The 25,616-nt window shown below is 44.8% G+C and overlaps 1 protein-coding gene across 1 annotated transcript in view; it reads left to right on the top strand.

Annotated features, from left to right (window-relative positions):
* The window catches only part of LGR6 (leucine-rich repeat containing G protein-coupled receptor 6), a 169,877-nt gene extending 144,461 nt beyond the window's left edge, over positions 1-25,416 (top strand). Inside the window, exons 7-16 of the mRNA XM_015415603.1 lie at positions 8,046-8,114; positions 9,435-9,506; positions 10,534-10,605; positions 11,670-11,735; positions 12,489-12,560; positions 14,531-14,602; positions 16,338-16,463; positions 19,508-19,668; positions 23,449-23,529; positions 24,094-25,416. Coding sequence (XP_015271089.1) covers positions 8,046-8,114; positions 9,435-9,506; positions 10,534-10,605; positions 11,670-11,735; positions 12,489-12,560; positions 14,531-14,602; positions 16,338-16,463; positions 19,508-19,668; positions 23,449-23,529; positions 24,094-25,343 — 2,041 coding nt within the window. The 3' untranslated portion in view covers positions 25,344-25,416. The remainder of the gene's footprint in view (positions 1-8,045; positions 8,115-9,434; positions 9,507-10,533; positions 10,606-11,669; positions 11,736-12,488; positions 12,561-14,530; positions 14,603-16,337; positions 16,464-19,507; positions 19,669-23,448; positions 23,530-24,093) is intronic.
* Positions 25,417-25,616: the final 200 nt, after the last annotated feature.

Genomic DNA, 25,616 nt, shown 5'->3' with positions numbered 1-25,616 from the left:
CTTCTTCTCCATTTGTATGAAAAAATCTGAAATGTCATTTGGAATAGGCTGTCTTCCCTCCTCCTATTCCACCTTTTGAGGCATCTGTAAAAACAGGGCTCACCTGTTATCCTGTTCTGGCATGAGGGTGAGTTTCATTCTTTTGAAAGGGAAAAACATACAGTGCCATCCAGAGAAAAATCTAAGCTCTTTAGGTGTTAGATCGCCGCTAACAAAGATCCGGAGAGTGATTTCAGCAAAGTGATTCAGCTTTATTGAAGTAATGAACAAGCACTTAAACGCATTCATAACCAGAACAGATTAACATTGGGAGCTAGGCTCCTTTTAAACATTCCCGGGCTAACATAGCCACACCTATTTACAATAATCAACCAATGAGGTTGCTTGGATAAAGACCAGTGAGAGTCCTTCCCGCTCAGGGACTATGTATTGTCCTGATTGGTTGCTGGTACAGGGCGACCAATCATAAGTCGGTTCAGAGGAGCCTTCATTCGGCTCAAGCTTAACATGGGAGGTGAATGAGACGATTCATGTAAGCGATTTCCAATACATTACATTAGGTATCTCAATACATCACTCTAAGTCTTGCAGGTGATTCCAGTTCTGGCACAAGTGGGACTCTTAAACTGTGTTCCCCTTGCTGTCCCCATCCCGTCGTCTAAGTCTGGTTGAAAGGATAGCTGTTTTCCGCTTGTGCTGTGGTACATTTCCACAACTAGACTCATCTATTCTTTCTATACTGTTCTCGCCAGTAGTAGATCGGGGTGGAGTTTCCTTTATTACAAAAGTCCGTAGCATTTTGCATGCACATCCAAGCACACATCCAGAGGGTGTTTATAGTAAACAGTTGCGATTAGATTTAAGTCCAGTAGCATATTAGAGACCAACAAGGGTTTCGAGAGTCAAAGCTCCTTTCGTCAGACATGAGTAGGAATGGAGATCTCTGAGTCCTTTTATTCCAGTCAGAAGGTGGGAGGAGTGTTACAGACTATAAAATGGGGTACAGTATCAGTAGGTATCTTACCAACAATGACCCTTTTGAACATGTCCGTAATGAAGTGCACCATGTGTGCAAAAACAATTGTGCATAGTAAAGGTGGATACAAATCTGCTGTTCACTTCCTAATATTGATGTGATAATTCTGAGTGTCATACGGTTCTAAGCCCCCCAGTTCTTTTTCTCTGTGACTGGAGTGACTGCAGCTCTAGTTACTCTTTTTCCTATTTTTGGTCTCTTTTGGTTTTTTTGGTCTTGCAGCAGTATGAGGACGGACCCCCCAGGAGAGTCCAGCTCCCTAAGGCTTACTTTCAACCGGTTAAATAAATTCAGCTCAGATTGAAACCATATGGGATTCAGACACTTCCTGTGCTGTAGAGCAGGCTGCTGAGAAGAAATGCTTTCTGCAAGTGGTAGATAAAGAAGCCTTAGAGGGGGGGATGGCCTGAGGACAAAGAGTAGATAGCTGAGCGTTGATCCTCCATATGCTAACACCTCCTCTGGAATATTGTGGGCTCATTCCAAGATTGTTTCAAGTGTATCCCTAAGCAATCTGGAATGTGATGGTTGTCATGTATGACAAAATGCTCCATTCTGGCTAATGCTGCCTTCTACCATATCCCCCAAAGCCAAATTATTTGGCATTCTCTCTGCCAGTAGTGTGTTTGTTTCCCAAACAGAGGGAAAGCTCATTACACAGGCAAAGCTCAGTCACAGCCTCATCTTTGATGGGATTAACTTCCTCTACTGTTATGAATGAATGGGCAAATAAATATACAATGTTACGGCAAAAAGCTCTATCTTTATTCTGAATGTTGCACTGAATGACTTTTATACTTCTCAGGACAACCTGGATAAGTACACCTTTATTCCACATATCAGGGAGCTTTCTAAAAACGTGGCATCTGCTTCTGAAGTACAACTTGCCATGTCTGCATTGCTTTGTGAAGCCAGTAGCATTCCTGGAAAGGCCGAACGATCCATTTTACACTGTGAATATTCTGAGGTGGCAAGACGTGGATGGAGAATTAGCATAGGCATCTATCTGCCTTTGCTTACAGCCCTAGGCAAGCTGACCTGCAGTGGTAAATTGAAGTGAATAGAGAGTGCTTTCCATCACAGTCACTGCAGCTGCAAGTGTGCCAACTCCTTTTGTGCAATTTCCAGGGAAATTTTAGCCAGTTTTATGAGATTCACTTGCTAATGTAATTTTGGACCAAATGTCATGGTAAATCCACAATCCATCACCATCATCCGCAATTATAACCCAAACTGTTGTTCTCCTTTCATGTGGCATCCTCCCATAATGTTTGCACTGCTGACCCATTGGCATGTACCTACCCCTAATCAATTGCTTGCCCGAAAAAGTTTGGCCTGGCTCCTGGTAGCAGACAAAAAAATTACAGTTTGGGAAAATATCAGCTACCAATACCAAAGTAATTCCCTATCAAAAAGTTTGGAAGGCCTACGTGCCCCTTTTCCCTGCTGATTAGACAGGACTGTCACAGAGTTGCAGTGACAGCCTGAATTACTGGAAGGCACTTGGAACAGGATGAAAACAACCAGAAAAGTTCCAGCTCCATTTTCTGTTCTTATTGCATCTCGAGGTTTATTAGCTGCAAATTTGTGGTATTTTGTGGAAGAATTTATGGTTACATATATTTTTTTCTTGGCTTCCTAGGCAAAACCGCTAATAGCCCTTAAGAGGTAGTAAACTGAGCTGAGGCTATCTGTCACTCCCCCGCCTCCAGCCCCATAAGAGTTATTAATAGTTCCAGTCTGTGTGTCATTGGTTCAAATCACCCTGGCAGCCCAATCTGGCAATCATGGTTTTGCTGCTGTCAATTTACTTTTACTCCTAAATAAACACTGATTGAGGTGTTCTAAATATGGATACACAAAAACTATCCAGCACAATAACAAGTTCAGTTGGCGTGTTGCATCTCCAGAAAGACTAGGAGGATTTTTAAGAGACTCCTATTTTAAAGTGGGACTGGCTGTAAAACCTGAGCTGGTAATTCTGAATGTGGTTAAGTAGCTGTTTTATGGTCACGCCTCGTTCCCTATTACCCTGACAGGATAACTGGGCTGCAAAAAGCTCTGTAACATGAATAACACCTTTTTTCCCATTAAAGTGTCCCTGAGGGGCTTCCACACATTGATGACATTGCCACTGCAGCTGCAGATTAAGTATAGCACCAACGGGGCTTCCACAAGTCGCTTTCCCCCTCACTCCCCCTGCTCCAGCCCATGGTAGGTAGCATTCTTCCCGGCAGAGGGGGGATTTTTTGGGAAAGGGAAGAGTTTTTTCTGTGTCATTTTTTGTAAATGACATATTGCTATAGTATTATAACCTGCAGTGACATGTCAATTACTGATTTTAAAGAACCTACAAGCTTTCCACTGACATACAGGGTGGTGATGGCGGCTGCTGCTGCTGCTGCAACAGACTGGGGCAGGGGAACTGGCAATGGTGTGGGTAGGAAAGAGCCACACTTTCCCATCCACGTGGCATCCTCTGCAACTTTACTGCGATCTTTCTAAAAACACTGTAGTAAAGCTGGTTTAGGAAAGATGCAGAAAAGCTGGAAGGTCGGTGCTGTATGAAATCAGGGGAGGAAACCTGATTTTCACGGTAGCACCCAAGTGAGACATGCAGAGATCCATACTCCCTTTTCCCTGTGCTGCCTTCCCTGTTTGCTTGTGCCTCCAATATTTTCTCTCATTTTACAGACTGAACCGTGGGTGCCTTCAGTGAAAGGGCATTCCTCCTGAGTTAGAAGCTTTCTTTCTCTCTCCCTCCTTCAAGGGTATCATGATCTTCCCGAGGACTCACACCTCAGTGGTTTCACAAGTGGCTCTTTGATTGTTGCATTGCCTAACGCTGACATTTCTAACAGCAGGCTCTAAGAAAGGCCTTTTGTGTATCTGAGCTTGTTTGCATCTGGTTTAATTTTTGGCCCTCCAGCAAGTGCATTCCCAGATCAAATTCTGGGATAGCTCCTCTACCCAGAGCTTCAGCTCAGAAATACAATGCTTTCTCTCCCTGCCAAGTAGAGACTGGGGCTTTATCCAGCTAGGCTCCCAACACTGCAAAGGATGCCAACACTCATTCAGGAAGAACTGTTCCTGTATGTGCTTGCATACTCCTTGATATCCAAACAAAAATTACAACTGTCAGTTGAAGAAAGCCTTTGAAAAAGAGTTCCTGGAAGAATGACTGGAAAAGAAAACAAGTGGCTTACATGATGTTAATTATCTTGGTTGTCAATTGACTCTTTGGTTTTTACTTACATTTCTGTCATGGATCCTGTCAAGAGTGGCCAATTAATGATGAAGCTGTTTGGTGCACCTCATGATGGATAGCCTGTGTTTCACCACTGCCCACCTCCATACAAATTCTGTTAGGTCTGAACATTTTAATTTCAATCTAGCAGTCTCTGTACCAGTGGCTTCCAACCTTTCCAGGCCCAGGAGCTACTGTGCTGCAAGCATGTGACATCAGAGGTCCATGAGATGAAGAGGTGAAATCCAGTGTTATGACCTTGCCTTCCAAACAGCCAAGGACAGGAAGCACAAGCCAGAAGGTGTCTTTGTCGTGAAGAACGAGTCAAAGGCTATGGAGGAATCCTCTCCACAGCTGAGTGACCTCATCGTGCTGCTGCTTCTCAGAATATGTGCAAAGGACACACATCTACCCTGGCAGCAGGTCCTTCCCGAAGACAGAAAAGAGTGCTGGTGGCTCACAACCCACTTGAGGGTCCCAAGCTCCCAACCAATTGGTTGAAGGTCTCTGGTCTATATCAGCAATTACAGCTAAATGCAGCCATTCCTTTCAGCCTCCTCCTTTTGAGTCTTTTAAAATCTTACCTGCTTTGCTGTGGCTGCTTTCATTCACTCCTTATTTTCTGGGGTCAAAGATATTTTTACTCCCCCTCAGATTGCTGTCTCTGTACTTCTTTTCCTTTCATTTTTGTGGACAAATATTTCTTCCACTCTTCTTGGGGGCTCTTCGGCTTCCCTGGTCTCACTGCCTTATCCAATACCATTTTTATACACACATCCCCTTACACAGGGCCGGCTCCAGCTTATTTTGCACCCTAGGCGAGGATCCATTCTGGGTAGGGCTGCCAAATGCAGCCGTGGGGGGGGCGGGGATTTCCCCGCTTCGGTGCCCCGATTTCCGGCACGCCGGAATTGGGGTCCGGGGGAAACCCCACCCCCGCGTGTGCGTCACCCGGAAGTGATGTCGCACGCTGGGGGCGGGGCCACGCCATTTGAGGGGAAAACTCTTTGTTTTCCCCTCAAATGGTGTGGCCCCGCCCAGCGTGTGACGTCACTTCCGGTGACGCTCCGGCAGCGCGTGCGCACACACACAAGGATGACTCCCGGATGGGAAGGAGCCTCCCCCGCCGGTGAGTCAAATCCATTTGGCAACCCTAATTCTGGGCCCCCCCGTGTGCCACCAATTTTCAAAAATAAATGCATTTTAGGAAGAATGAAAAACACAAATAATCAAGAAACCCCCAGAGTACGGGTCCAGGTGCAGTTTGGTGCCCCTAAGGGCCGTCCTGCTCTAGGCGATCGCCTAGTTCACCTAGTGAGTGAGCTGGCCCTGCCCTTACACTCCTTACCCACATTCACCCCCAATTTTCTTTCAGGCACACTGCTCACTGCTACCCCTTCTTCATGACTACTGCAGACAGTCAGGAGCAGAAGATTCACTTCTCCATGAAATCCCAGAAAACAGTAGTCTTCAGTCTTTTGAGAGCTGAAATCCTTTTTTACTGTAGTCTATCATGCAAGATTTATCTTTAATTTTTTACTGTACACATCTGTTATGTATTGGGACCGAACCATTCCAGGTATGTCACACCAGAGACTGGCTGAGCTTGGAGCACAAGAACAATAGCCTACCAGGACTCTGGAAGTAACCAGTCAAGTAGTAATGTTATGAAAATATACTATCACTGGGAGTGGGGTGTGTTTGGGTGTGCCAATTGCATGCTGTTTAACAGAGCTGTGGCTCTGGAGTCTTGTCTTGCTCTTGCTGAAATCACAAATAAAGTTGAGCTGATCACTAGACTCGAGCCTGCTCATCCATGGAACCCACTATTTAACAACATCCATCTTTATGCCTCCCTTTCTTTTTCCTATTTCAAATATTTTGAATAAATTGTCTTAAGAAAGGCTGTGACTGATTTGTGGATCTTTTTTTATTTAGTATATTTTTATCCTGTTGTTCCATCAAGCGTTTAGAGCAGTGTGCCTTGTTCTCCCCCTTCTCTGCTTATCCTCGCAAGAACCCTGTGCCATAGGTTAAGCTGAGAAACACTGACTGGCCCAAGGCTACCCAGTAAGGTTTGTGGCAGAGTGAGGATTTGAACCCGGTTCTCCCAAATCTTGTTCTATTCTAACCACTATGTTTAAGTTCAAGTGACTGTTTCCTTGCTATATATTTTTTTATTTTCTAAGTTTTTTATTCAAAGAGAAGTCACACCTACATAAAATCCAATAAGCATAAACAGTAATATATTCAACCCTATTTCAACGACGTGTAAACAAATACCCTTAAGACATTTCAATATATCACTATATTTTTATGACATTTAATATTGTGCATGAACATTTTTACACCAATTTGTGCCGCATGGCCCTTCTTTTATTTGTTAAAGCCAGGCATATGGATAAGGACACAGGAGAGTTACTGAAGAATTATCATACAGCGGTGGGGGGGGGGGAGATGTGGGAGAGTGGGCGTTACTAAGCAATTAGATGGCTAATCCCATTTAATTCCAAAGTAAATTCATGGTTATTTCTGTACTTTAAAGTCTAATCTCATTCATGTGGTAATTACTTGGGGGTCCGTTAAGTGCAATTACAAAGAAATCCACATAAGCCAGTTAATTACTCTAACATTCCAAGATATTCGCCAGTTACAATCCACTGAACTGCCATGTAACTAGAAAGGGTCACATGAAATTTGTTCCTCGGGTTTGTTCCCTGTATACACAGTTCCCTATGTGTTCCATTGTGTTGGCCTATTCTAAATAAACAGTACAATGATGTTATTATCATTGCAGCACTTAAGCTACAGTGTGCTTTTCTCTAAGAGTCTCAGGACCCCAAGGAACTTCACTGTGGAGCAACATTCACTACTCTGCTTACACGTAATGGATTCTCTTTCAGCATATATCAGGCAGGCATGTTCTACAGTGGCAAAACACTTCCCTGCACCTTGATCCTTTGCAAATTGGTCCCCAAACCATTGAGATACTTGCTAAGCTGATAATTTTCCCAACAACAAGGTAGTCTGATGTTTTATAATACATCCATGTAAGCTTTTGGTTCAGATTTCAGCAACATGTCAGGGAGAAAGAGTCTAGTATAGCTTATTATATGGGAGGTGGCCAAGCTAGTACAGGATGCCTCTGAACAAGGAGGTTCCACTTAGTGTGATTACTAGGTATTGAAGGACCTATTCTGCAATCTGTCTGGTTCCATTTAAAACTAGCTAAACTAGTGTCTATGATGATATCCTGTGGCAGTAAATTATTCTTTGAGTGATGAACTGCTTCTTTTAGTCTGTCCTGGATCTATTACCCAGCAGCTTCACTGAGTGGCTATGAGTTCTGATATTTTGGAAGAGGGAGAAAAAGTGCTATCTACCCACCTTCACCACCCCATTCACTATTTTATAAACCACTCTCATGTTCATCCTTGGTTCATCCTTTTTCACTGAACTAGACAGCCCCTTAGCCTTTCCTTCCAGGGAGGGTGCTTCAACCCCTTGATCATTCCACGATCCACTATTTTTGAAGGACTGAAGGCTGCCATGGCTCAGGCTTCATGAAATCTGCTAACAGGAAATATTTCAGCATCTCTTTTAATTTTTTTTTCCAGTCATTGGGGGGGGGGGACTGGATATGTGAACTTGGAAAGCTCATCTCCTGTGTTAGTAACCAAATCTCCAATCCTTTGGAATGTGACACACTGTGATGAGCTTTTCCAACTTTCTTAATGATGCCTTTGCTTTCCTCTCTCCCAGGGACCTAAACTATAATGAGCTGGTGGAATTTCCCGTGGCCATTAGGACACTCGGCCAACTTCAAGAGCTGTAAGGCATTTCTTTTACTTTCTATGGGAAGAGTTCTCAAATAGATAGTGTGGACCCAGCTTTGATGTGGATGGAACTGCCATCCCAAACCATAATGTGCATTCCTGTTTCACCATTTCTCTCATAAAGTCAGCATGCTCCTCTCCAGCAAGGCAATAAATGCCTCACAGAGATCATTAGTGTCAAAATAGCATCCTGGTCTTTATGATAGATTGGGCAAATTGCCACAGGCTTTAAAAACAATGGTCTTTGGCTCAAAAGATGAGACATACATATAACTCCCCTCCCATACCTCCCAAAGGCTTTTGACGGTACACAGAACTGAAAGGACAAATATTTTCTCCTGGGTCAATTTCTTTAGCTCCCACTGTCTCCTACCTCACCTCTATGGTTGTATCTCTTTAGGAGAATCTTTTGAGTCTCTAATTGTTACCTTTTTTCATTTTCCACCTCACTGATGTTCATTTGTTATTCCAGGATATGGGCAATTTGTGGTTTCCCAAGAGATGGTTGTGCATTGTGGGTAATAGGTTTCCCAACCTTTAGAGTATATTCAGATGGTCTTAAATTGGGGAAACAGAATGTATTTTCAGTTCCTACTGTCCAGGCCCTTGGAGTGTTTCTGCTGCTCTGGTCCCCATCAAATAATAACAGTTACAAGATACTGGTGTGGGATGCGATAGCTGGGTTTCCACGATGAACACATGGGGTTTCCATGATGAGTTTCCATGATGAACACATGTACTCACCTGCATAAATTCCCTCTGTAAGTCCTGTTAGTGATATGAGGTTGATAATATGCTGATAAGTGCAGCTATGTTCAATGATTTGTAACTAATATCTTTGCATCTCAAAGGACTGTATCTCTCTTCCTGTCATTTACATCCATATACCATACAAAGCAATTGTGAGGCTATACAGTCTCAGCTCCGTGGTGGATGGGTGAAATGCAAACATTAACAAATTTGTTGTTGTTGTTCAGTCGCACAGTCCAATCTGACTCTTCACGACCCCATGGACCTCATAACGCCACAAATAAATATACATACTTAATTCATTATGTTTACGTGATGGACACATCTATTTTGCAGTATGTCAACACAGCAGGAAGCTCAATTAGCGACAGCTTCCAGATCTTGCTGCAGTGACATGCATCAAAACAGAAGCCTGTGCATTCGCCGCCTATGAGACACCAAAACAGGATCGACACACAAGTCATGCAGGATATTTAATCTTGTATGAAGCTGTCCACAAACATATGAAAACATTATCCCTTCTGTAGTCTAACCTTAACCACCTTGCTGTCTTCTTCCTTAACAGAGGCTTCCATAATAACAACATCAAGGCTATTCCAGAGAAAGCGTTTGCTGGGAATCCATTACTCCAAATTATGTAAGAAATCAGGCTACCAGGGCTGCAAAGATACCTGCTCCTTAACCCTACACCACACTAGTCATAAGAGATATTGTTAATAATTCCCACAGTTATACTCTGTTTATTAGGAAGGCGAACTAAGAACACCTGGATTAGTTGAACATTTATACCTTGGGTTAATTTACCTGTTTCTGAACATTAGGGAAATGAAGAAAAGGGTGATGGTCAGATTACTGGGACTGTCCTTATCCAGACAAACTCACGATAATGGTTGTCTTCAGCCTCAGGAAAATATTAAGGTTTATATGAGGTACAAAAGGAACTGCTGAAGGAGCTGTCCAAATGTGCTTTTCAGGCAGTTTTCACTTTCCTTCATCATGATACTGTTGAGAACGATGCCGTAGCAGCCTAATTATCTGCTTCTGAAAGCATTTGAGAGCCAGGCAATAGGGTATGTCACACTTTCAGCTAATTGCTTCTACAGTCACCATATCCTTCTCAGTAATGTTAATAATAAACCATATGGCAGTCTGTTAATAATGCTCCATTTTTATCTCAGTGATTTGACTTAGCATAACAATTATTTGGGTCAGCAAGGAAAACATTTTGTGTCTTTCCCCATGTTCTTATAAGACAGTGAGAAAACTACTTGGGCTTTCCCCTTCCCTGTCATGCCATGCTCCTCTGTTTAATGGACATACCACATGCTAGATCCCTTTTAATTTCATTCCAGTGATCTCCCTGAAAAGGAGGGACTGTTGCTCAGTGGTAGAGCCTCTGCTTGGCATGTAGAAGGTCCCAGGTTCAATCCTCGGCATCTTCAATGGAAAACATCAGGTAGTAGGTGATGTGAAAGACCTCTGCCTGAGACGCTAGAGAGTCACTGCCAGTCTGAGTAGACAGTACTGATCCTGATGGATCAATTCAGTATAACGTAGCTTTATGTGTGTTCCCTTAGCGACATTTCCACTGTCAGATGGTCAGGAACAGCTTTGATCTTTAAACTTCCTTCTGCATAATGACATTGTCTTCATCTCCACTACAGGACCTTGACCCGGGCTGGGATCCATTTGCTTCCTGGAGGAATGTGTCAGCAGTTGCCCAGTCTGCGAGTTCTGTGAGTTATGTACCCATTTCCCATTCATGACAGGTCTCTTTGGTAATGCATTTACCACCAACACACTGATTGATCATGGTTCCTGTTGTTGACTAGCCAGGCAGGAGAATACTGTGCAGCAATGGCACAATTTCTACTTTGTTTATCTTTTCAAGTCCGGGGAAATTACAGTAAAGGAATTCCTGTGATTACACTTGTGTCACTTAGGCTGAGTCTGTGATCTCACGTGATCATTATTCTGGTCCTTGACAGCCCCTTACGCTAATATTGGGCTGAGAGTTTACCAGGTTCATGGGTACAAAACAAAAAACAATGTGTGGGGGGAGGAGAATGAAATTATGGTGCAAGTTCATGGAAACTCTGTGATGGAAAATCACAGACTCTGCAACTTGTGCAGTTCACTTGTTGCCAGTTCACATATATAATACTTCGTGTGTGTGTAAAGTGCTATGAAGTTACAGCCAACTTATGGTGACCCCAGGAAGGGGCTTTCAAGGCAAGTGAGAAGCAGAGGCGGTTTGCCAATGCCTTCCTCTGCAGAGCCTTCCTTGGTAGTCTCACTTCCAAGTATCGACCCTGCTTAGCTTCCAACATCTGACAAGACTGAGCTACACCATGCTGCCTTCCTATAATACTTTACATTGATGTAAATGCATTATCCTTACTAAAGGTGCAGAAATATATGCCTGTCATGTGGTGGTGATGACTGTGCATGACACTTTGGATAAGTGCCGATTAGCGAAACAGCTATAACACTGCATTTGTTAGCCAAGTCAGTGCAATGGAAAGATACAGAAAGAGGCTGAATAAAGAAGGGGAACAGTTGAGTAATCTTGGAGTAATAATATTGGAAAATTAGGCACAGGAATGAATGAAAGACTGGTGCCAAGCATCTAATGGGTGCAGAGCGGATATTACCTGTCTTTGGGGTTTCTAGCTTCCTCAGCTGCATAGCCTGAGGTAAACCACACCCTTCCTCAGTGTCAGATACATTCCAACAGAGTCTTTTAGAAGCCTGGCTCTGTATCTAACTGTGCAATTTTTCTGTGTTATTTTCCTTTCAGTGAGCTCTCACACAATCAAATTGAGGAGCTGCCCAGTTTTCACTGCTGCCAGAAGCTGGAGGAAATGTAAGTAATGGTTGTGTTGTATCATTGGGGAGGGGGCAGGCTGAGGTGGTATCCCAGGTCTGAGCAGCCTAAGGAACATTTTTTTTTTTTTGAATAAACGAACTTCAGAGAGGTGGGTGCTGCTGGACCACAGGCCCTTAATCAGCTTTCTCTCTCTTGGATTAATAATGTTCCGTTTTCTGGCTTGCGTTCAGTGTCGAGTGCCTGGCATGGCAGCATGAAGCAGTGAGCCATCCTGGCACCAGAAGTTCTGGGAGCATCATAAATATTTCTTGAGAGGGTTCAGATTAAGAAGATTTATGTGGAAGAGCCATGGAAATATAAAGGCACTGAGTTTGCCCAGGTCCTCTCTACTCTTTCCTTCATATATGTCGCTTGGGCACCTGATTCCCAGGGGTCAGATTGCCAGCTGGTGACCTTGAGCCCTCAGGGCTCCACAGCAGGAGCAGATGCTGAGAGACCTGGGAACTGTTAGTATAATGGATTGGCTCTTTTAAAAAAACCCAACAAAAGCCCTTTTGATTTGAAAGAGGTACTGTCCCAGGCCCAAGGCTATACTCAGAGTGGGTGGGATTTGATCGTTTTGTTTTTTGACCCACCCTCCCCCCCCCCTTGATATTTGAACCTGCTCTGCAAACTTTGATGGAAGTAGCCTTCATGGCAGCCTTGCTTTCTTCTGCTGCCAGGGAGGACAGAGAGCTCTATAAAGAAAGTTTCTCTCTCTCTCTCATAGTAGCCTTTCTGTCTTTGTAGTGGCCTCCAGCACAACCGGATTCATGAAATCAGAGCAGACACTTTTGGGCAGCTCACAGCCTTGCGTTCCATGTAAGTACAATTTCCAAGGACTACCAGGAGCTTTTAAAATTATTTATAGTGAAAGCAGGTCAGGGTATGGTGAATGGTGTCGTGCAGGATGCTTTGGGCATAATTTCAGACACATCGACACTCCTTCAAAATAAATTTGCTACACTACTCTATAGATGTAAGCGGTCACTCATGTCATTTATTTTGCCCCAGAATGAGCACCATTGAAATGAGTATGTGGTTCACTATTCTGAGGGCAGAACCAGACTAATAAAAGTACTTAAAATGTGAAATATGTGTATAGCATACACACATCATACATCTAGCGCACAGAAGTTCTATGATGTATCAGTTCTCTTAGAGTTACAGATGGATGGGGAAAATAAACTGAGCTGGACTTCACACTGTTTCCGACTGAAGGTTTCCTAACTGTCACTTTTGAGTTACTTAACCCCCCTAAAGATTCTCTCTGTCCCTCAGAATTTACCCACCGACAAGTATTCCACATGAATATAAGCTAGATGTCTCCTAATACCCACCAACATGTGTGTGTATCTAATATGACTAGCCAATTTGTGTTTCTACAACTGATACTTCTGAGGCTCTGCTAGAATTACTAGCATACCATACCTTTACTAGAATTCCCAAGTAATTCCTCCCACTATCTATACCCTAGGCCAGAGGTGGCCAAATGTGCTTAACGTAAGAGCCACGTAGAATAAACGTCAGATGTTTGAGATCCACAAGACATGAACACACATGTTTTAATTGAAAAATATGCAAATGTGCATATTAAATTAAAGAGACAAATGCCTTCTCCAAGCCAAGCCAGTCTGCCGGTGTGGCGGGGCTTGGAGATCACAATTAACTTTAGCCAGTTTGGTGTACTGGCTAAATGTGCGGACTCTAATCTGGGAGAACCGGGTTTGATTCCCCACTCCTCCACTTGCACCTGGCTGGATGACCTTGGGCAAGCCGTAGTTCTGATAAGTGCTGTTCTTGAAAAAGAGCAGTTTCTGTCAGAGCTCTCTCAGCCCCACCCACCTCACAGGGTGTCTGTTGTGGGGAGGGGGAGGGAGTTTGTAAGCCGCTCTGAGACACCTTTGGGTAATGAAGGGCGGGGTATAAATCCAATCTCTTCTTCTTCTTCTTCTTCTAGATGGGGAGGGAGGGAAGAGAGAGAGAGGAAGAAAGAAAGGTGGGAAGAAAGAAAGTGGAAAGAAAACAGATAGATGGGGGGAGGGAGAGGTGGAAAGAAAGCAACTTTAACTTTAAATGTGTCCTCCACCCCCACCATGCCCCCACGCCAGCTGGCTTGGCTTGGAGAAGGGATTTAAAGAGACAAATGCCTTCTCCAAGCCGGCTGGGGGGGGGGGTTTGAGAACACATTTAAAGTTGCTTTCTTTCTCTGCTTCCCCCCACCTCAAGCCTACCCAGGGAGGGGAACACTGGCTGGGGAAGGGAAGACCAATCAGAGAGGCATGCCTCCCCTTTGCTCCCCCAGCCGCCCTGCCGGGAGCCACACAATATGTGTGAAAGAGCCACATGTCCCTAGGCAAACCACAGCCCCCACTCTATACAAAAGTTGTATAGTTCAGTGTTTCCACATGAAAAATGGATTGCATACCAAGTTAGGTATGGAAACTGGGCTGATGAAGGGTTTCTGGTGGCAATTAGCATCACACACTTGGAGACACACCAGTCTGTCCAAGAGTTATCGCAGCCACTACATGGAGCATCTGGGAGGAATAAAAAAACCAAACGTCAGTGAAGCAGAAATTCAACAGAGAAGCACTCACGAAAAGGTCATCCCCACAACTGGATGGAGACTTTGGGAGTTTTCACTGTTGGGTGGGTGAAATTGACCATCTGAAAATAGATTTATGGAACAATTGTGCTGGGTATAGAGGCAATACAGCCTTCTGGACCTTTACTATATGCATACTTCTCACCATACTTACTTCATCATTGTATATCCATTTGCCTTGCAGAGACCTGAGTTGGAACTTCATTCAGACCATCCACCCTGAGGCCTTTGTAACCCTCCCCTCCCTTGTTAAACTGTAAGTTGCCTGGTGACTCAGAAAATATTTACATGTCATTTTCAAAGCTAAGCACAACTACCTTAATCTGGGCTGCCCAAAGAGATGGAGACGGAGGAACAGGGAATGTACAAGGCAGGACATTCACAGGGAGCCTTGGCGCCAGACTAGACATGACAGCATTCTTGTGTTCCACTGTGGGGACTCCACTGCCATTTTAAAGTGATTTTAAAATTCTGCAGGGGCTCTCAGCACAGCAGGCTGAGGTACTTTTGTTCCCCACACACACACACACACACACACCTTTTCAAATGCTGAAATGGCCACATCTCTACAGCAGTTTGAACACTTGAAAAGTATGGGAGTGGGGCAAGAGCTCGTCAACCCACTGTCCTGTGGGCCCAATCAGGATCAGGCCCTCACACCATTTTTAAATGAACAAAGTTTGAGTCAAGTGGCACTTTTAAGACCAACAAAGTTTTTTTAAAAAGTTATAAGCTTTTGTGTGCATGAACACTTCAGATATCTGGACTCAAACTTCATTCTGCTGCTTCAGACTGGCACAGCTGCCTGCCTGTACCATTTTAAAATAATGTCCTCATAGTGGACATGAGAATGCCCTCACATCTACTTTGGCCCTTAGGCAAAGTACTGTCCCTTGTCTGTGAAAACAATAATGACTACTTTACAGCACTGCTGTTTTAATGTGTACTGATCTGATGTTTGCGAAGTGATCTGAACACTCTGCAGTGCATTCTTAAACTGACCTACACTCTTGACTTCAATGGACTGAGAGTGTGGTAACAATACTTGGGATCGCACTTTCCCTCTGTTCCTAATTAATCTCATCACCACGGCTAGCTTCAGAATGTTCAGAGTTCCTAAAGGTTTATAGCATCCTGAACTGGTATAGAGTATAGATGCAGTTGGTCAGCCGTGTTGGACCAAAGCAGTACAACAAATTTAGAGTCCTTCAAAGGAGCCATTGGACTCTAAATTTGTGGTGTAGAGTATGAAAGACCTAATCCCTGGTCCAGGATATTATAAACTGTCAGGGGCCCAGGTGGTCTCATTTCCATGCCTCCCTCACATTATTGATTATCCTCAGCATTCCATGACTTGTGGGCAATTAGCATGCTCAGTGCTTATCAGCAGGGGTCATTTTGTAGAAAAAGAGGTGCAAGAGCTCATTAGCATAACTTATTCGCATATGCCACACCCCCTGACATCACTGGAAGTGTGTCAGAAGGCAACACCCACCGCTCAGGCACCACTGGACTGTTTTGGATTGCTAGCTATTGGGGGGGGGGACATGCAGATCTGTCCTCGCAGAGGGGGGGGGAGCTTGTACCTGAATAAAACTTGGTCTTAAAGGTGCCACTGGACTGTTTTGGGCCGGGGGGCCAGGGGGGGGGCTCTGCAACTTACCTGGCTGCTTCTTGCTCTGACTGAGGGCTGCTGGGAGCAGGGGGTGGGGCTTGTTGCATGTGCCCGCCCCCTGGGCTCTTTACTGCCAGAGCTCTGCTCCTGTGCGCTCCTGTAGGAAATGACCCCTACTTATCAGGCTATAGTGGAGAATATATGCAGAAACCCCTACCCCATTGCATTGCCCTGCAGAAAGGCAAAAGGCCATCAAGGTCACTGTTAAGAGTTGCAAACAAAACCCAATTAAAATCCTGTGAGCAGCCCATCTCTCCAGCCCAAAGCACCTTTCACTAGTCTATTCTTGTGTCTCCTCTGCCTTCCACTCCAATAGGGATTTGACTGACAATCAGCTGGTGACACTGCCATTGTCTGGTCTGAATGCACTAACTCATCTGAAACTGAAAGGCAACCCTGCACTCTCTGAGTCCTTCCCTAAGGAAAACTTTCCTAAGATGAGGTGAGCTTTATTTTTTCCTTTCTGCAGTGACTGGTTTCTAGCTTGACACAGCATGCATGTTCTCCCTCTCCTTCTGACTGGACGTTATTTATTTGCTTTGATCCACCTTCCGCTCTCCATGTTTACCAGACATTTCTATGTAATTTTGTTAGCCCAGAGGTTTGAGCAAGCGTGACTTTCTGCTAACACTTTGAGTCCGTCACTGAGACTCTGCTTTGAGAAATCGATGAGCCACTGAATGTCTCGTTGCTGGCATCATCCAAACTTACACACAGGCAGGGGGCCGTGGAAGCAAGGGGCTCACGCCTGGGGCTCACCAGAGCGGAAAACCTTTGCAAAAGCCAACCTCAGTTAATGACATCCAGCCTTCCTACAGTAAATGCTATTTGTGTGGCCATGTCTTGTCTGCTGTGGATTAATGAGCAGCCTGGAGGGGTTAGAGTAAGCAGCTAAGACAATGTGCCGGAGGCTCAGAACGCAATGTCCGAAGTGCCAACCATATGTTTGTGGGGAGTCCACCCATTTCAGTGCCTGTGCAGTGAAATAATTATGTGCATTGATCCTATCACGTGTCGCAATCAGTTCTGATCATTGTTGGCAGTGCTGGTGCTGCATTCTAAACCATCATGTACTGAATATTACTCCTCATAAACAGCTGACACATGGGAGCAGTTGCAGCCTGATTGATCTGTCTGTTCACAGGAAGATAAAATAAACTGAAAGCAGGATATGGGAAGTACCATATAAGGAATTCAGAAATATTGTACAAATCCCAGAATCCATCAGAAGAAGGCACTGATGGTCACTGTTCTTCCTCCCCCCCCCAAGCAGTCCTTTCCGACCCTGGAAATGTTTACTTCCAGGGTCACAGGAGCCACCTGGAGTAGCCACACAGGTTGAGAGGGGGCAAAATCACTCCCTTCTGTTTCTCATGTGAGCAGAGCTCCACTGACAGAAGAGGGGAAAGGGAGGGATTTCACCCTCCCTATCTATTACTCCAGGTGGTTTCCACAATCCTGAGAATAAACTTCCTAGGGTCAGAAAGGACTGCTGGAGGGAGGGGAAAGCTGAGAAGATCAGGGATCCTTGCAGGGGCCTTGATCTGGATCGGGGACTACCTAAATAAGAAACCTGTGCTTTGTTTAATAGCAGTATAACTCACAGCCTCCCCTGAAGCATTTGGGAACTACAGCTTGATTAGGGTGTGAAGAATTCTCTTCCACTTATAAAACTTAAGTTCTCAGAATTTCTTGGGAGAGGGAATAACAAGCCAGTAAATATATGCCCATGGTGTTGGAAAAGACAATTTCCTGGACATCATGCTGCTTTTGAATGGTACCTCTGCTTCTTAAATACATTCAAACAGTCTGAAGAGTATTGTAGTTAGCCTAATTGCTCTGATTTCTTATCAGTTATTGGGGAATATGAGTTATTTATAAGTAGCAATTGGCATAAGGGAGCGATCACCTTTATATACAGAGGTCCCTTCCAGAGTACCAGTAACAGACACGCAGGCTGGAGTTAGTTATAATAAATGTATTTTACTGTAGTTTTCTGCACATTCAAACAATTCACAAACACACAAACAATTATACGGAGCTAAGAAACATAGAGACATTGGGATAGCACATTCGTGTTAGCAGGAGATTCGGTGGTTTGGCGATACGTTACCTGATCCTGAAGAGATGAAGTCTTCCAAATGGAAAAATAAGGGAATTCTAGAAAAATTGGGATTATGCTAGGAAAAGGGAGCGTGCAGACTGAACCAGCAGAAAGCATGTGGAGACTCTGGCTGCAGTCTTAAGGCAAGGTGGGTGGCAAGGTAGCCACAAGTTCAAGAGTCAGAGAGTACAGAGGTCGTTGAGGGGGTAAAGAGAGAGAGAGCGTGCATTTCTGCATGCCCTCTTTTATAAGGTGACCTTAGGAGGAGGGCTTAGCAGGTCTCCTCCCTTTGGGTGACATGGGGGGGGAGGTCTTGCTGGACACTTCCCTTGAGACAGCCCCTCTGTGGTCCGTTCCAAGAAGTCACGTATGCCATGGAGGAAGGGGGTCTAGGTTGGGCAATATTGAATATTAATTAAGCTGGTAACAGAGACACCTGGATGGCATGTTGAGTCATTGTCAATCACTGATTACTCTCTTTGTCTTGAGGCTCCAGGAACCGGTTCCTCCAGGGGGACAAGCGAGCCAATCCTTTTGTTAAGGGACTGTGGAAGATGTTCAATTGTGTGCTTCACAGCAATGAAGATTTTTTTGGGGGGGGGAGAAACATGTTAGCCTTCTGAAACGGAGTCACTTAATGGCATTGTGGCCCCATTGTTTTAACCAGTAATGGCAAGCTGGCTGCTTGTGTAGGGCTTGTGGTGTGTATAGGAAAGTCTCTGGAACAGGGCAACCTCTTGGAAACCATGGGCACATCATCTCAGGCATCTGCTGGTGTGTGTGTCTGGCATCTCACTCTGGTTACCTGGCATCATAGTCCTTTTACACCCTGGTGCACAGTTCATAGTCCATAAGAGAGCAAAAAGCTCCTTGCTGGCTAACATTGTTATCAAAGTTTCTTAGCTCCTGCAGCTCCAGCTTCTCGCTGTCATTGTGTGGCATCTGGTCCCACATATTAGTGGGCGGAACATTAGCTTTGTGCATTAATAGTGCATCATGTGCTGTAAGTACAGAAGATGGCTTTCAGTTGCCATCGTGTACAGGCTATTAAATTAAACCATAGAACTATGAGTTTCAGTTCCTGACCCAGTGAACAAGAGGGTGGCATCCTGATTCCTATATTTGCAGTGTAAAAGAATGTATGTTAGTAGCTGTAGTTTCTCTGACCTCCGCACGGCAAGCCACACCTACCGAAATTCCTTCTTTCATCCAACTATTAAAAGTATTGTAGGTTTGTCCTCCATGGCATCAAGTCATTGTTATATTTGATTTTATTCCCCCCTATGCATCGGATACCTTTGCAGGAACATGAGTTTTTACATCCATGTATGACAGGTCCAAGTGCAGCAGGTAAACCGGTGGCCTTGTGTTCTCCTCTTCAGGGTCTTGGAGGTGCCCTATGCTTACCAGTGCTGTGCCTATGGGGCATGTGGCAACTTCTTCAAAGTTTCCAGTCAGTGGGATTCTGAGGATACGAGTCCTGAGGATGAGGATGGCCACAAAAGGAGCTCAGGACTATTTCCAAACCATGCTGATAATCACTGTGAGTAAAGACTGCTTTATAAGTTAGGCAATCCTCTGCCTTGCCATTCTGACTTGGTTTGCCCTTCTGGGGATAAGGATGAAGTCAAAGCAGTTTTTTAAAAAACAGTTCAGGAATGGCACCATAAGAAGTGAAGCAGACCCTGGCCCTCCGTGCTCTGGGGGGAAATACGATCATCCCAGTATGCACTTCTATAGTTGTTATCCTAGTATTCCTGACTCATCTGCACTTTTAACAGGGACCTTTTCCAATGCTGAGACACACAAGGGAAGACTGCGAGGTACAGCACAGCAGCAATCAATGTGGACCAGCTTAAGGATCATATAGCTGTTTTACTGAGGGATCGGCTGTTTACTTGGCCAAATCATTTTGTGGGCAGTGGGATTTCTGTGCGACTGCAAGTCACATGCAAAAGGCATTGGGGGAAGTACATGGATTCCCAAACCACAGCTTGGATTGTTTGTTTGCTGCATGACATGACTATATAAACACATGGCCCACACACGCTGACAAGACTGAGAGACTCTAGCTGAAATGAGAAATACATTTGACACAGTCTACCATGGGGAAAGCAGATTTTGCTATCTCCTTATTTTGCTGGGGCAGCCTCTTGCCTCAGGTTATAGTAAGTCTTGTCTTGTATGTGAAGCAGTTGCAACAGCTCAGGGGGAGGGGTGAAAATACAGATACTGTTCTCACATCTTGTGACATAGGACTCCGGCCTACGGGGAGATGGACAACCGCTCCAGTCTGGAGTTACCATTTTGGTTTACTCCAATTTATTTTTGGCGGGGGGGGGGACACACTTGACTGACTGTAAGAATTCTGATTTTTTTCTCTCCATCAGAAGATTGTGGGAAGTATTGTTTACAGCCCACAGAGATATTCTGCTCCAGTGGTTGCTTCCCATCTCCTGCCACCTTTGTTTTTCTAGTACAAAGAACAAGGGCTACATGGAGAAAGCATCCCTAAGATCCCTCAACAATTTTCCACATCCTGTCTTGTGCACCATCTTCCCCTCTTCTACGCAGATATGTGGAAGCGTCCGAAGGTTGCTAAAAAGCAGATAGTAAAACTTAACAGGGGGCAGCTTTCCCTTCTCAGCAACACACACCATGGGCGGATTGGTTATTGACCTACAGTCTGATTTCCTGTGGGCAAGCATGCTCTTGCCAGAGAATAAGTACTCTCCCTCTCTTCCTGGAAAAGCTTTACCCCAGTAATAGTCATAGGTGGAGAACAGAGTGGATTGACAGGAAATGGGTCTTGCATACTTTATGTGTTTCCATGCTCTTGGACATCACCCTGCATCCAGCAGTAAAGAATTTATTTATTTTTTGCTTAAAAATTTCAATGCAAGCTCTGTGTAATTCCTTTTGTGCAACCAAGATGTTCCGATGGTACGATATTTGTGGGGAAAAGAAAATACACCTCTTCTGAGACTGCCCAAGTCGTGTTCTTGACACCTCCAATAAAACAAACAGCAGAGACTCAGCTGTCTAGACTTCTGGGCGACGGGTCCCTCTCGCTCAGATGCTAGCACACTTCTGGCCTAACTGGATGGGGCTAGGTTCCGTGTAGTCGGAAGGCATCGGTAACACAGTACAGCTCATGGCCATTCACCCTTTTTATGCCAACTTCCCCCTCCCCAATATTCCTTCAGGAAACATTCATAATAAACTGTATGCTTTGAAACTCTTGTTTAAGGCAGAAAACAAACTTTATTGAAGTGAAACATGGTTAATTACAGAGCTGCTGATTTTTTTCTGACAAAGGATCTGTGCTTTTAACAGTTGCATGACAGGCATAAAACCTACAAGTGCAGTTTTTTTACCCATTACTTTATCTCCAGGATGGGAAAAGCTGTACCTATTGAATGTTTGTATTTGTTTAAAAGCACAGCCCTTCTGTTTCTGAAAAAAAACCCTAACTTACCTTGATTTAGCCGTTTCTTCTGTTAGGTAATGGCTCAGCGGTGTCAATTAAAACTCCTTGTAAACATTCTAATACACACTTCCCAACATACCCAGTGACCTGTAGGAGAAAAAAAATTATGTACAAGCTAAGCAAAAAGAGTGTGACTCTTAAAACCAACAGAGCAAACTCTGTATTCACCAAGGAACAAAAAAGATTGTTCCCCATGTAGACTCATGATGACTACATGACTAATTAAGCTGAGCCATTTGTAAAGGTAAAGGTTCCCTTGCTCGAAAGCCAGTCGAGTCCGACTCTAGGGTTGTGGTGCTCATCTCCGTTTCAAAGCCGAAGAGCCAGCGCTGTCCGAAGACGTTTCCGTGGTCATGTGGCCGGCATGACTAAACACCAAGGCGCACGGAACGCTGTTACCTTCCCACTGAAGTGGTACCTATTTATCTACTTGCAATTTCTTGCTTTCGAACTGCTAGGTTGGCAGGAGCTGGAACTAGAGACGGGAGCTCACTCCGTCATGCGGCAATTCGGGTCTCGAACTGCTGAACTACTGACCTTCCACAGCCTGCAGTTCAGCGTCTTAACTACTTGAGCCATTTGTAGGGAGTCTGAAAGTACTTTCCATACTCCCTTGTAGCAGCTTCCATTCACCTTGTTGCACTTGCAATGTCAGCCTTAGAGGTCAGTAAATACTTTACGCCATAAGCAACTGGAAGGAAGAAACAGACTTCAGGCAAGACAATACCAGTTTGTTCCCTTCGATTTCTCAAACTCACAAATCTGGATTATAGGCAACATCTGAATGTTCATTGATTAGCAGAGTGCAGCTACTTCCTAAGATTCTAAAGTCATGAGACTCCATCAGAATTAAAATACTGATTTTAGAGACTTTTTAAAATATAAATTTGCAACATGTCATCTTGGTATTTCTTGGCAAGGAGGTCGTGCCAATCGTCTTTCCAAGAGTGGCTTCTTTGGTCAAAATGGCTACAAACCTAGGGATTTATTACCACCATGGCGTTCTTGTCGGCATGATGTAGTAGCCAGAGTGTCAGACTAGGATGCCCAGGTTCGGATTCTCTGCCATGGAAGCTTGCTGTGTGACTTTGGGCCCATCACACACTTTCTGCTTAACCTACTTCATAGAGTTGTTGTAAGGATAAAAGTGAGAAAGAAAAAATGTTATGTAAGCATTTTGAGTCCCCACTGGGGAGAAAAGTAGGATATCAGTGAAGTAAATAAAATAAAACTTCAGCCATGGCTTTAATAAAACAAGCTAGATGTCTGCCTTTTTTTTTTTTTTGCGGTCAAGTCACAGCTGACTCATGGTGACCCTGTAGGGTTTTCAAGGCAAGAGATGCTCAGAGGTGGCTTGCCATTGCCTGCCTCCGCGTCACAACCCAGGTATTCCTTGGAGGTCTCCCATCCAAATACTAGCCAGGTCTGACCCTGCTTAGCTTCCAAGATCTGATGAGATCGGGCTGGCCTGGGCTATCCAAGTCAGGAAGTTATGTCATAGAAGCAAGCTTTCTAAACATCATAAATGACTAAGCATTGCAGCAGTTGATTACGAAGCCAACTAGAGGTGTAACAACTCTGGACTTGGTTCTGAATGGGGCTTGAGACCCAGTGCAAGATGTAAATATAGCACTGATTGGGAACAGTGACCACAATGCTATTTGACATTGCCTGACTCCGTATCAAGACCCAGGTATTCCAGGGAGGTTTCCCAGCTTAGCTTCCAAGATTTGACAAGATCAGACTAGCCTGGGCTATCCAGGTCAGGGTGATGTCTGGCTTACAATATAAAATACGAATATTGCCATGCCTGTTACCTTGCTTTCTACCTAGATGACCTGGACATGGAGGATTTCCAGTTGGAAATGGAAGATTCAAAGCTACATCTGAACATCCAGTGCACACCAAGCCCTGGTAAGAAGCCTTCTCAAAGATAAATTCACTATACAAGCACAGGATTGAGAACAGGTGAAGAAGTCAGCATCCTGAGAGAAGCACTGCTGCAAAAGAGACAGAAAGGGAGGGCATGCAGTATTTGTTGAAAACTGAAGGGGCAGGAGGGAGCAGCATTTCCAGTATTCAGTGCCCTGTTTAGCTGAGCATTCTTCCCCTTCCTATAACTAGCAGAAGCAGAGTAAAATACAGAAAAGAAGCCATTGCCTTTTGCCCATGCAGCCTTAAGACAGAGTTGCAGGAACTAGTTTTAGTTGTCGAGTTAAAAGTGCAAAACAGATGTATCACTGCTTTGGCTTTTGCTGTGTACCTCCCTAGTTCTGGCCATTTAACCCCAATATACCTTCCTCTGTTTTCTTATCTAATCAGTTTCCCTTGTTCCACCAGTGGTAAAGGCAAGCAGGGCTCAGTGGCCAATTGGCATTCACTTTTCTGTCTGAGATCTGGCAATACATTGTTAGTTGCTTTGCTACAGTACCTCCTTCAGCCAGGCTTTGGTCTGACTCCTTCCTTCCCTCTTTCCAGGTCCCTTCAAGCCATGTGACCACCTGTTTGAGAGCTGGGTAATCCGCCTGGGTGTCTGGCTGATCATGTTGGTCTCCATACTGTGCAACGGGCTGGTCATGGTGGTTGTCTTTGCCTCACCTGGCTATCTGTCTCCAATCAAATTTGTCATTGGCAGCATTGCCGGAACCAACATGCTGACGGGCATGTATTGTGCCATCCTGGCCTTTGTGGACACCATCACCTTCGGCCATTTTGCCAGATATGGAGCCAGGTGGGAGACGGGTGCAGGGTGCCAGGTCACTGGATTCTTGTCAGTGTTTGCTTCAGAGGCGTCCATCCTTCTCCTAACATTGGCTGCTATTCAGTGCAGTCTGTCAGTGTCGTGTATGAAGACCTATGGGAAAGTGCCTTCCTTTGGCAGCGTGAAGGCGGGTGCCATGTGCTGCCTGACACTCTCCTCTGTGGCTGCCGCTCTCCCTCTGCTTTCTGTGGGAGAGTATGGGTCTTCCCCTCTTTGCCTGCCTTACCCCCTCCCTGACGGAAAACCTTCCATGCTGGGCTTTATGGTGGCCCTGGTGCTGGTCAACACCCTCTGTTTCCTCATCATCACTGGCACATACATCCGCCTGTATTGCAACCTGCTGAAAGGTGACTTTGACTCCGTCTGGGACTGTGCTATGATTAAGCATGTCGCCTGGCTCATCTTTGTCAACTGCATTCTCTATTGTCCTGTGGCCTTCCTCACCTTCTCTTCCATGCTCAGCCTCTTCCTCATCACCCCTGAAGTCATCAAGTCTGTCCTGTTGGTGGTGCTACCTCTTCCAGCTTGCTTGAATCCCCTGCTCTATCTGCTCTTTAACCCCCACTTCAGAGATGACTTGAGACTACTAAGGCATAAGAGCCAGGCCCAGGAGAGCTGTGCCCAGTCTTATGTGTCCGAGGACACAGAGAAGAGCTCATATGACTCTATGCAGGCCCTTGTTCCTTTCTCTGACATGGATCATATATTTGAGGCACCAGACATCTTTGGAGTGCCGTCTAGATGCCCACCAGGCCTGGACACCTACAGCTTCCCTTCAGTGACTCTCATCCCATGCCAACAAAAGACAGGTACCAGAAGGCATGACAGTGACTTCTCCACTCACCTCTCTTGCCTTGCCGACAACGAGCTACTAATTGCATCAGAAAGCAGAGACCCAGCAAGGAACAGCCTTCGGATCACCTTGTTTCCCACATCACCAACACCAGCCTTTACTTCTCACTTATAAAAGTAGTCCTCCAGTCCCCTTTGGAGGGAAACATGGTCCAGTATATCACTTCTTCTGGAAAAAGCCAAGGTGCTGCCAATGACATGTAATCTAGCTTGCTGGAACGCCATTTCTCAAGCACCAAGCCCTACTAGAGCTACTCAATGTGGGTGGAAGAACCCCCCTCTCCTACCAAAAGCAGTGTTTCATCAAGAAAGGGAGGACCAGGAAACAACTGAGTCCAAGTCCTCTGATCTAGAAAGACAGCATGTTGCAATGCAGCATTTTTGAAGG

The sequence above is a fragment of the Gekko japonicus genome, unplaced genomic scaffold (genome assembly GCF_001447785.1).
Source record: "Gekko japonicus isolate JY-2015 unplaced genomic scaffold, Gekko_japonicus_V1.1 scaffold2640, whole genome shotgun sequence".
Taxonomy (NCBI): domain Eukaryota; kingdom Metazoa; phylum Chordata; class Lepidosauria; order Squamata; family Gekkonidae; genus Gekko; species Gekko japonicus.
Note: the sequence above shows the minus strand (reverse complement) of the source record. Positions and strands in the feature narration are given on the sequence as shown.